This window comes from Artibeus jamaicensis, unplaced genomic scaffold, assembly GCF_021234435.1.
Source record: "Artibeus jamaicensis isolate MK-2021 breed Jamaican fruit bat unplaced genomic scaffold, CSHL_Jam_final contig_444, whole genome shotgun sequence".
Classification (NCBI taxonomy): Eukaryota; Metazoa; Chordata; class Mammalia; order Chiroptera; family Phyllostomidae; genus Artibeus; species Artibeus jamaicensis.
Window position 1 is genome coordinate 3,523,893 of NW_026521831.1, and position 12,066 is coordinate 3,535,958.

The 12,066-nt window shown below is 46.7% G+C and overlaps 1 protein-coding gene across 1 annotated transcript in view; it reads right to left on the reverse strand.

Annotated features, from left to right (window-relative positions):
• The window catches only part of EVL (Enah/Vasp-like), a 119,300-nt gene extending 107,426 nt beyond the window's left edge, over positions 1 to 11,874 (reverse strand). Inside the window, exon 1 of the mRNA XM_037130419.2 lies at positions 11,392 to 11,874. Coding sequence (XP_036986314.2) covers positions 11,392 to 11,396 — 5 coding nt within the window. The 5' untranslated portion in view covers positions 11,397 to 11,874. The remainder of the gene's footprint in view (positions 1 to 11,391) is intronic.
• Between the last annotated feature and the right edge of the window lie 192 nt (positions 11,875 to 12,066).

A 12,066-nucleotide genomic window follows, 5' to 3' on the forward strand; every position in this document is an offset into this window, starting at 1 on the left:
GAGAGAGAAACACCAGTGTGTGAGAGAAACATCAACCGGTTGCCTCTCACAAGTCAGACCGGAGGCCGAGCCTACAATCGAACCGGCAACCTTGCAGTTTGCGGGCTGATGCTCTAACCACTGGGCCGCGCCAGCCAGGGCCTGATTTTCTTTTTTAACATTTCACCTGCTCTTGTTCTCAATAGGACTGGTCCAAACAACTTGATAAACCTCTGCCAGAAGTAGAATCCCCAAATCCAACAAAAGTGAACAGAACTTTGTTTAAAATTGAACCAGAGGGGAGCTTTCCAACACAAGTCATTCTAGCTGGTCTCTACAACTCTGGCAGTTCTGACTTTCGAGTCTTTCCCAGGGAACTATCCAAATCAAGACTCTACGAAGCAATCTGGAGTGTGGGAAACAGAGACTGGGAATTACTGCTGACTAGCAGAAAGCCACAAAATCTCAATTAAAATAAAGCGTTAATCAAAAGTAATGTTGCCATACATTCCAATCTACAATCTAATAGGCTTTACGGCTGGAAATGGGGGTGTGGGGCTCCATTCAAAAAGTGAGATCCAATAGCTGGAAACTCCTAGGCTCACAGAGCAGACACCCAGGAATATTCGCTCCCTGTGCCCGTGTCCCCGTCCCCTCTGTCCCATCTCCCCCCACCTAGAGGATGACACCAAACACGGGCTGCAATTTCAGCCTTGTCCAATGATCTTACTGCAGAGTCAAAAGCTCATTCCCAAGTTTCTGCTGTACGGCGTAGGACCTGGAGTCAAGGTCACAGAAATGGCCAGCACGTGAGTCAAGACAGCAAATGCTCCTGCCTACCTCTGGCTACAACTAAAGAGGAAAACATGAATGGAGGACAGTGAAAGAAGACCAGACCGACAGGCAAGAAACCTGAGCTTCATGTCCCTGTTAGCCCACTGTAGTAACCTCTGGCAAGTGACCTCTGGAGTCTGTCCAGTTTCTTATCTGAGAAGTGAGGGACTTGTGCATTATTCAACAAATATTTATCAAGCAGAGTACATCCCAGGTTCACTGCTAGGTGTTGAGACTACAGTGCTGAATAAACCAGTCCTGCTCTTGACCTCAGGACTCAGTCAGCCATCCTCAACTCTGGCAACACAATCACGCAGAGACTTTAAGAAGACAAGTCGAGAAAAAACAGAATAACATGCCTCACTCCAGATTAATGGAATCTTTGAGGTAGGTGCCTTGGCATTGGGGGGAGGAGGTCAAGGAAAGGGGCTTTATCCAGTGTTTCCGATGCCCAGTGAGGGTTAAAGACCATTGTACTTAGAGGATTTCTAAGTTTCTGAACCTAACTTTCTATGATTTTATAAATGAGTATTTTTTACAGGTCAAAAACCTTCCGCCAAAACCTGTGGTTTCATTAATAATTGCGGGGAGGGTGACTAAGGGTAGGAGGCGCCTTACTGTGCTAATAACCCTATCCTGGAAGGTCATACTGCTTGTGTGGGTGATCTTTAGCCTCACCATGCCTGCTGGGATTCAAATTCCAAAGCCACAGACATCATCAAGTCATGAGATTCTCCCCCAAGGGGCAACATCATGCTGGCCTGGATTTGTTTCTCTGGGTTAAAGTACTAGACACCAAACTGGCCCTTCATGGTTTTTGTCATGTCTTTTTAATGGGAATGCTATAACCTAATCTTCTTCTTTAAAACCAACTCACTAATACAAGAGTATTAGCCCTGCTGAATATTAGAACATATCACAGAGCTTCTTTAATTAAATGTCAGGTATTGGTACATGAATAAATATAAACCAATGGGACACAATAGAAAATCCAGAAATAGGCCAAATTAATTAAGTACAACAAAAGACAGCATCTCAAAACACTGTGAGAAAATGGTTTTGATTGATTGTGAAGACTTAATTGGCCTTATTAAGCGACTCATATATCCAACAACATCTCATCTAACAACTAGAAAGGTGCTGCTGGAAAAAGGACCTTTTAATAAGTGGCATTGGGAGAACCAAAACACCAGATAGAAAAGGATAAAACTGGGTCCAGCCCTCAAACCATATATTTAATTCCAAATGGATCGAGATTTAAATGTTTGGAAAAAACAAAACTATGTCTACAAGTACTAGAAAAAAACACAGGTGAATTGAATCTGCGAGTACAGAAAACTTTTCAGCAAGAGGCAGTGAGTAAAGAGATGGAAAGGTAAAAAGAAATCTATTTACTTCTTCCTAGTAATAATATCCACACATGTGCACTAAGAACCCCTTTGGCACCGTTTTGGCTCCTCCTGCCTTACCTGTTTCTTAGTCCAGCCACCTCTGAGGCACCAGTTCACCCAGTTTCTGACCTGCTGCCCCAGGGGATGCCGTGGGAGCCCTTTTAGTACCCACATGGGGACACCAGTAGGTGAGGGGCAATCTTTGTCATATGAAGACAGCAGCTATGGCAGATGCTTCTCTCCCTTCTCCCCTGAACATCAGTCCTAACCCATAATGACGGCCCATACCGGCTCTTCCTCCCCCTACTTCCCTCCCTCCCCCAGCCCTGCTCCCGGAGGTCCTGCACCCTCGGAAACTCCTCTCACATGAGCCTTTGTCTTGGCTACAGCTACCTGGGGAACCCAGTTAAAATACCATGGAGTTAACACATTCATTTTTTTCTAATATACAGAAAAATAAATACTTAATTATAAAAATTTAAAAAGCATTCCTTAGGAGAAGCAGTGACGCCCTACTACGTAAATGTGGGCTGTGAAGAGTGAATTTCTTAAAAAGAGCACAGTATACAAAAGGGAACGAACAAGTAACTTTACAGTGATGGCACCTGACAAACACTACTTCAGCCAGGTGGTCAAGGTCAACATCAACAGTCAGGAATCCTGTGGTCATATCTACCCTCTGTATGTTATAAATGGCACTTCATTGCCTGGTCTTCTCCCTAAAACGTATCGCCTCAGTTTAATCATGAGAAAAATGAGAGAACTACCAATAGAGGGCTTCCTACAATATACCCACCCAACACTCCTTCAAATAGTCAAGGTCATCGAACATGAAGAAAGTCTGAAAAAGTATCACATCCAAGAGGAGTCTAAGGAGGTATACTAACTAAATGCAATGTGGTGTCCTGGATGGGATCCTGGGACAGAAAAAGGACACTGCAGGGAAACAAGGAAACTTGAATAAACTATGGACTTTGGTTAATAATAATGCATCAATATTCGTTCCTTAAATATAAAAATGCATCAAGTAAGATGTTACTATTGGGTACATGTGGGAAGGGGCATAGGAACTATCTGTAGTACCTGCTCAATTTTTCTGTAAATCTAATATCATTCTACCATATCAAGTCTATTAATAAAAAGAGAAAAAGACTTTAAAAAGCATTCTTCCATCTTCAGTGACAGGGCCTGGGAGCTGCACTTTAGAAGGCAAAGGCAACGTGCACAGTGGCCCCTACGCACATGGAGGTTTGAGAAGCATCTGGGACACTGAGGGTTACAGTACAGGACGTCCTTACAAAGAAATCCCAGGGAAAAAATCCTCTACTATCAGCAAACAAGTCGTGTCTCACGGCAGCAGCATGGAAACAATAGACAAAAGCTCAGCCACCTGAGTGATACATTAATCCATTAAGCACATAATGAAACAGCTTTCACCTTGGATGCCAGCTTCAGCGGTCTGAGGGTGGCCGCCTGGAACATTGGACCTGGAGGGCCCCATGCCACATGGAATGAACGGCATGATTAATTGTCCATTTTAGGTACAGGTGCAAGCATCAATATTTATTAAGCATTGACGGAGTACCGGGCACAGTGCTAAGCTCTGGGAATCCCAGAGGGATCCAGACAGCATGACCCTTCATGAAGGACAGGAGGAAATATGAGTAATTACGAATGCAGCTTAGGAAGAGGAACTACAAGATGCCACAGTGATGAGTAACAGTGAAGGGCCCTCAGCCAGGCGAGGGGCCAAGCACTGTGCTCCTGAGGAGGTGGCATCTGAAGCAAGACTTGATGGCCAAGAAGTCATCGGGGTGAGAGGAAAGGAGGTGGCCTTCGGTCAGCTCAGATCAGAGCAACAGACACCCTCCCACCAGCGAGGCCGGGGTGGAGGGCAGGCCCAGCGGCAGGGCTGTCCAACCTTTTGGTGTCTCCGGGCCGCACTAGAAGAAGAGTTGTCTTGGGCCACACATTAAATACACTGCAACACATAATCACAAAAAATTCTCATAATGCTTTAAGTACATTTACGATTTTGTGTTGGGCCACATTCATAACCATCCCGAGGTGCATGTGGCAGGCTGGACACCCTGCCCTGGAGAATGTTTAAGGGTTGGAAGCTTTTAAGGAAGGGGCCCAGAGCAAATATACCACCAGGGGAAAGGACTGGAGAAGGGGTGCAGGAAAGAGCCTTCCCAATCCAAGCTCTGGTAAAGTGAGCCATCCAATGTCTCTAAAGGTACCGGGCAACAAGTCTCCGGGGCCTACAAAGGCATGTACGTCTGTTTTACTCCAGAATGAGAAACACACAGCAGCTCCCATTTCCCTTTTCACCACAGCTTCCATGAATTCACTGCTAAATATGCTTAACAGCAGTAACTATTTCTTAATCTAAATACTCTGGTACAAGGATCTCTACCCCGAAATGGCTTGCCTCCTGTTTTGTTTTTATTTCAATGGTTCTGTTTTATGTCTCTTAGAGAGAATGTCCCTGAATCGTTTTTAGAAGTTGAAGCATCAATAGCAACGGGTTTCTAAAACAAAAAATGATCACATATGGTGGATAAGTTATACAGTGATGCCACAAAAGGGCAGAATATTTGAAATCAGAATTGTCCCACGTTTTTCCAGGGACAATTTCCAGGGGTTGCCTACCTCAGGGACAAAATAGACTGGGGTGGGGGAGAGAGGTAACTAACCCCTACTGAACACTGTCAGCCAAGAACCTTCAGTGTGACCTCGCGTGATCCTTACCAGACCCTGCGAAGGTATAGAAGCTCTTTGCAGAGCTCTGAAGACACGTTTTCTGAGTATGTGTCCAGATGACGGACGGCTCCCCTAACCACAGCTTGCTTTGGGGGGCCTCCTGCACACCTTCACACTCACGTTTGAGGGGGACCAAGAAATCTGCTCCACACCTGTCAGCTTGTAAGGAGCTGCTGTGAGGCGGAACCCAGGTCTGTCTGACTCTGAAACCCAGCTTGCTTAGAATACACGGGGCAAAATTGAAGATTAAATGGAACCAACAACCTTCACTCACAGCTCCCTTAACCCCAGAGCGAGAGGAGGTGTCTTTCGCCTTAAAGACAAAGACAGTCCCTCTTCCCACACAGGAGGATGAGGAGGAATCGGAAACAGGGCTCCCCCCACTGGTGAGCACAGGGAGCCACACTGTTCACAGGCCGGCATTCAATCCACTGAGCCACGCCAGCTACAGCACTTCTGATAGTCATTCCACAACTGGGAGTCATCAAGCTCACCATCCACCGCTAGGTTCAGGGTGCACATACTCCCTTTAAATGGAAGAAATCTTCATAGGAAACAATGCTGATATAATTTACTTTCACGTAGCTTATTTATATGTAGTTATAAAACTAGGACTAGTTGTGTATCTAGTTTATACAACTAGATACGAACAAAACTGCCAAATAAGTAAAATTCAAAATGCCACCACTTTAATAAAAGGATAAAGCTGCTCTAATTAAAAAATCATCATCCACAAGGCAAATATGGTAATGGCACTGGCCTGAGAACAGGCAGACAGAACAACAGAAGACGGCCTAGAAAGACACACACACAGAAGTCCCACAGGCCCGACAGCAGGTCTGCCTGACGCGAGCTCTAAGGACACCTGGAGAAATGCTCCCCGCCCCATCCTGCAGCACTAAGTTCAGGAACGCAGCTGGACCCGACTTGGACTCAGCAGAGTAACGGTGATACATAACGGCTGTGTTGTGCCCGGGCACTTTGCAGTGTGCCCTGTCATCAACCCGCGTTCTGTGTTATTCCAAGACTGATCGAGTGCCCTTGGCCCGGATGAGGCCGTTCCTTGGCACATAACCAGACCTGAGAGATGCTGGTCGGGTCACGCCTGACGTATGCAAGGCTGGCCTTGGTGGCGGCAGCAAGCTTTCTGAGGGACTGCAGGTGATCCGTACTCAGATGTTACCCGCGGCAACCACGCACCCCTAGAGAGGATTTTGGGAACCAGACGTTTGTACTGCCATTCAACTTAGAAAACATGGCTGACATCTCGACCACATATTTATTGATACAGTCAATAAATATGATCAGCAATCTTGAAGAAAAATGTAATTTTGCTCTTTAGCTCATATTCCAATTTGAAGAATAACTTTAAAAATTCTTACAGATAAAACAGAAAAACAGTTAATACATAACCAAACTTCTAGAAGAACGCTATCACAAACTTAAGAAATCACAGGAAAAGTCACAAAGAAAATGATTTAATGACATAAAAACTCAAACTTTTATATATCAAATCTTTAAAAGATAAAAGGGAGATGGGGGACTGTTCACAGAAGAGACTGTTCCAACAGACAAATGACTGAAGTATATAAACAGAAATGTTGTATACTGTGTATACGGGTTGCTTTTTGTCTGTTTGTTTGTTTAGGTAGAAAAGGGATGTAGAAAGAGATCTAGTACATTTCTGTAAATATCTTAGGGATGGGGGTTTTTGGGGAGGGGGTGGGAAAGGTCTGGTTCCTTCCACCTCCTTACCCATATAATCCAGTACCAGGCAACAGTGAGGCCTCAAAAACTGGTTTCTAAAAGAAGATATTATACATTATGGCCTGTGAGAGAAAGGGCTCTTACAGTCAAGTCTGTTAGAAAAAGAACTCAGGCAGAAGACTGGAAAGTAAAGAAAAATCCAGACACAGCCTGAAGGAACCGAATCAACAGGACTTTCCAGCTAACAGATGTGGTCCACACTTCCAGTGGTCAGCTTATTTGTTAGAAGGCCTCTCCTTCCAGACCTTTATCAATAATAGGTCACATCTAGTTATTCTGATAAGCTTATCTAAGTGAAATGCATGTTATTTTCATTTAAAAAATTCAGAACTGAACAAAAAGGAAAGTGTTTTTCATGGACGAACCAAGCTGCTTATTTACGTGTATCCCAATCAAATGAGTTGAAAAAACAGATGTAATGAACAGGCAATGAATAGACCCTCCTGACTTATTTAGGTCCATTTGCAAAACTCAAGTACTTGAGGTCCATGTAAATATACTTGCATAAGTGTTTAACTATAAAGAGTCTGCAAAAGAAATCCATGTTAAATTGTCAGCAGCATTTTTTTTCAAATCTGTGTAAAAAACAAATGACTTAAAAGAAAAAAGAACTGAATGACTCATTTTGGAGAAACCATATAGGAACTTTCATTTCTCCATCCATGTCTTTTTAAAAAATCTGATCCTAAAGAACGGGATCTGAGAATGCTTTTCCACTACTGTTGGTCAAAAAATTACATGTTCTATTCAAGAGAACCAGGCAAAGGGTAATTTTTTAATCAAATAAATGGCAAAGGAAATCAAAATGAGAAAGAAAGAAAGAAATATGAGAAGAAGAGAGGAAAGCACCCATTTCTAAAGTCCTTTGCTTTGCAGTAGTGATTTTCAACCAGCGCGCTGCAAAATTTTTAAAATATGCACTGTCGGACAATTTAGTGAGGGGGTATCGACTAAATCGGGGTGTCAGACTCATGTTCAGCAGGGGCTACCTCAGCCTTGAAGTTGCCTTCAAAGGGCCGAAATAATTTTAGGACTGTATGAATGTAACTACTCCTTAACTATTAAGGAGCTGAAATTACATTCAGCCCCTTCAAGGCCACCTCGAGGTTGAGGTGGCCCCCGGTGAACAGGAGCCTGACACCCTTGGCAAACAGACTGTCAAATAAAAAATGACAACAGCCAATATAAGACTAGCCATCTGGTGTGAATAAATGAAAATTATACCTAATTTTTTGTCAGATCAGCAAAAAACATATTTTTTGGTGTGCCTCAGAATTACTTTATGTGTGCCGTGAGACGGAAAAGGTTGAAAATCACTGCTTTACAGAAATCATCTGAATTCAACTGCCACATTTTCAGTTAATTATATATGAAGAGGAATTAAAGATTTATTCTTCAAATTAGTTAGATTCCAGAGCCTTCCACTGACAGACACAACCTAATATAGTTCCAACAGAACACAAGGAAATAGGTAACATTACTCTCCACAGCTGCACATTGACTCCAAGGGCCCCTGAAAACGCAAACACAGGGACTCTCTTTTTCCAGCAGCCTCGGACTAAGTAAACCTGAACACTCTTCCAGCTGAAGAGAACCAGAAAAGCAGGTAAAAACAGAATACACAAGGGCCTGGAGGATGGGGCAGGGAAGGAAGGCATGTCAGGGGCTCCGGGAGGTGGGCTCTGGGAGGTGGGTTCCACTTTGGGTCCCGCTTTGGGCCCACTCCCACTGGCCCTGGGGATAAAAATGAAAAACCTGGTGTGGGCGGGGCGGGAGGTGCTGGTGGAGAGCCAGACTCTGTACGGAAGGGGCAGCAGGGCAGGCGGGCTCTCACAGGGACTGCGGCTCGGCTGGGAAGCAGCTGAGTCCCTGAAACTGCGCTGATGTGCCTCCAGGTCCCAAGTGCCCCCCTTGCCTGAAAAAAGCAAACGCGAGTTACTCTAAAAGAGAAAAACATCCTCTTAGGCCTCAAATTATTTCTAAACAATTGTGCAAACAAGATGTCCAGCACACAATGAAAAAACCCCAAAAAACTAGGGATACAAGGAAACAAGGCAATACAAAGAATGAATAAAAACCAACAGAAACAGACACTGGAAATGACTCACAGGTACTGCCATGATCAAGCTTTAAGATATTCAAGGGGGTAAAGACAAGATTGAGTATTTTAGCAGATAACTGGAAACTATGAGAAACAAGTAAAAACTAAAGGATAAAAAGTATGTGACTGAAATAAAAACAACTGACAAGTTTAATAGCAGATTATTCACAGCAGGAGAGAGAGTTAAGGGAGAGAGCCAGAATGGACAGGCGGAAACACAGGAGGAGGCCTGAGAAACGCAGGAGGGACCGTGCAGTGTTCACGCACGTGTAACTATCCTCCCCGAAGGAGAGGAGAGAGAAGATGGGGCCAAGGCAGTCTCTGAAATACTAGTGGGCGACAAATTCACAAAACAATGAAAGACATGACGCCACAGATCGAGAAATCCCAAGAACCCTAATTACATGTTTAAAAAATTGCTGAAAACCAAAGACAAAGAAAGCATTTAAAAAGCAGCCTGGAAAAAAGGCAGACTACAGATAAGTGACTTCCCAACAGAAATAATTTAAGTGGAGATGATGAGAGAGCTTTAAAGCTCTAAAGGAAACAGTGGCAAATCAGGAATGGGAAAAATGTTCTCAAATTAGACTGTGGTGATGGTTGTATAACTCCGTGAAATTACTAAAACCACTGAACTGTACACTTTAGATAGGTAAATGTTATAGCATATGAGTTCATTTCGATAAAGCTGTTTTTGTTTTAAATGAAGGACAAATAATGACAGTTGCAAACAAGGACTGTAAGAATCTGTCACCTGCAGACCTGCACTAAAGAAATTCTAAGGGGCAGCCCAGGCTGGTGTGGCTCAGTGGATTGGGTGCCAGCCTGTGAACCAAGGGTTTGCCAGTTCGATTCCCAGTCAGGCTACATGCCTGGGCCGTGGGCCAAGTAAGTATCCAGTTGGGGGTGTGTGACGGGCAACCACACATTGGTGTTTCTCTCCCTCTCTTCCCCTCTCTCTAAAAATAAATAAGTAAATTAAAACCTTTAAAAAAAAATTCGAAGGGGTTTTCAGACAGAAAGGAAATGACCCCAAACAGAAGATGACAAAAGTGGTCTTGCAGAGCTATGGGTACAAGATGACCCTTCTGACAGACAGTGCTGAATAAGTGGTGTGGATAAAAAATAAAACTTGACCCCTTCTTCACAAGTTACACAAAAATCAATTCCAAGTAGACTGCAGATCTTAATTTGAATGGCAAAACAGTTAAGATGTGTAGATGTTATAGGAAACTATCTTCTTGATCTACAAATAGAACTTTTACAAATTAGGAGGAAAAAGGCATGTAAACCTCAAAAGAAAACTGGGCAAGACATTTGAAGAGGCACTTCACAAAAGAGAACACCAAATAAACAAGGAAAAGATGTTCAATCTCATCCATCAGCAAGAAACCGCAATTTAAAACCACTTTGCACTCACCAGGATGGCTAAAATTTAAGACAGACAAAACCAAGTGTAGACAAGGATGTGGCACACAAGCACTTACACACTTGGAGGGAATGTAAATGAGTACAAACACTTTGGCAACTAGGTATAGTATTAGCTACTAAAGTTAAAAGATAACGCGTATCTTTTGAGCTAGAAATTCCACTGCTAGGCATACACCCAACCAAGAACGAGTGTACCAGGAGACACATACGAGTATTCACAACAGCAGTAACAGCCACGTGTTAGAAACAATCCGAACATCTACCCCAAACGTCTACCAACAGTGGGATGGCGAAACTGTGGTGTATTCATGCAGTGCAAAACTATCGGGCAATAAAAATGAACAGTTACAACAGAATAAATGATTTTCCAAAACATCGTGAGTGAAAGAAGCCAGACACAAAAGAATATAGATTCATTTAAATGAAGTTCATAAAACAGACAACGTGGAACTGCAGGCTCTATAGTTTATATGGTATGTGTGTTTAGAAAGGAAATCACACCGAAAAAACAGGCAAGGAAGTGACCGTCTCCCCAAAGCAGGCCTGGGTTCCCTCTGGAGCGGGAATTCCGGGCCCCACTTCTTGGCCGAATGACCAGCAGACCCCCGGCTGGGAGATCAGGCCCGGGATGCTGCGGTTCAGCCCTGCGCTTCACCGGCGTGCCAACAGAAAGGCGAAGAGGGGCGAGGAGGGGAGAGACCGCGGCACGCAGCTCCAGATGGACGGGAAGCTCCACTTCGCAAGGAAACCCAAACGCCGCTCTGAGCCCCGGTACGGGGGCGCCTTCGCCCGGGCTAGAGCCCTGGAGACGGAGGCCAGAGGGGCTTCGGGCCGTTCTCCTCCGAGCTACCAGGCACCGATCCCGGCTTCGGCCGTCGTGTGCCACGGCGCGGCCGGGGCGCGGCCACACCTGCCCGGGGTTTCGCCCAACCTGCAGGCCCCCGGCCCCCTCCAGTGCCTCCCACGGGCTGCCGAGGCCGGCGCCGCCCGCTCCCTCCAGAACGCCCCCCACCGCGACACCCCCAGGTGCTCCCACCGTTCTCGACGCCCTCACGACTCCCCCGAAGCCAACCCGCGCCACCCGCCGCGTTCCCTCCTCGCCGAGGCGCCCGCGCGGCTCACCTCATTGTCGCTGCCGGGGCGGGCGCGCGGGGCCGGGCGCGCGGCGCGGGGCGCGGGGCGTTAGCGGGGGAGCCGGCCCCGGGCGCGGCGGCTCCGCGTCTCGCTGGGCTGCGGCGGACAGCGGGGGCTCATCTTCTCGGGGCGGGCGTCCGGGCCGCTAGCTGCGGGAAAGGGCTGCGGCGGCCGCGCCTGACAGCTGGGCCCCGGCCCCTGCCATCTTGGCGGGCGCGTGCCCAGGCCGGCGTGTGCGCGCGCCGCCGGGAAAGGTGGAAGGAGGGAGGGGGCGGCGACCCCCGGCTCCGCCGACGGGGAAGCGGGAGGGCGAGCTCAGCCCACGGGCCAAGACTGAGGGCGCGTCCCTCCGCCGCTTGAGGTGAAATACGCGCGTGCGTCCCTCTCCGCCCGCGGCCGCTGAGGGGAGAGCGCGCGCAGCCTTCCAAGCCCGACACAAAAGGCGCGGGGCCCCACAGCCCGCGCCTCCGGGAGCTGGGAGCCCAGAGCTGTGAGGGGCGGGGCGGGCCGGGCCGCGAGAGGGGCGGGGCCGCGAGAGGACACGGAGAGGGCGGGGCTTCTGGTGAGGGCGCACGTTGGGGGCGTGGCTGCTAGAAGAGGGGAGGGTCTTATGGGCGTAAAAAGGAGGGTAGTGGGGTTAGGAGGAGCCAGGGGTGGGACGGG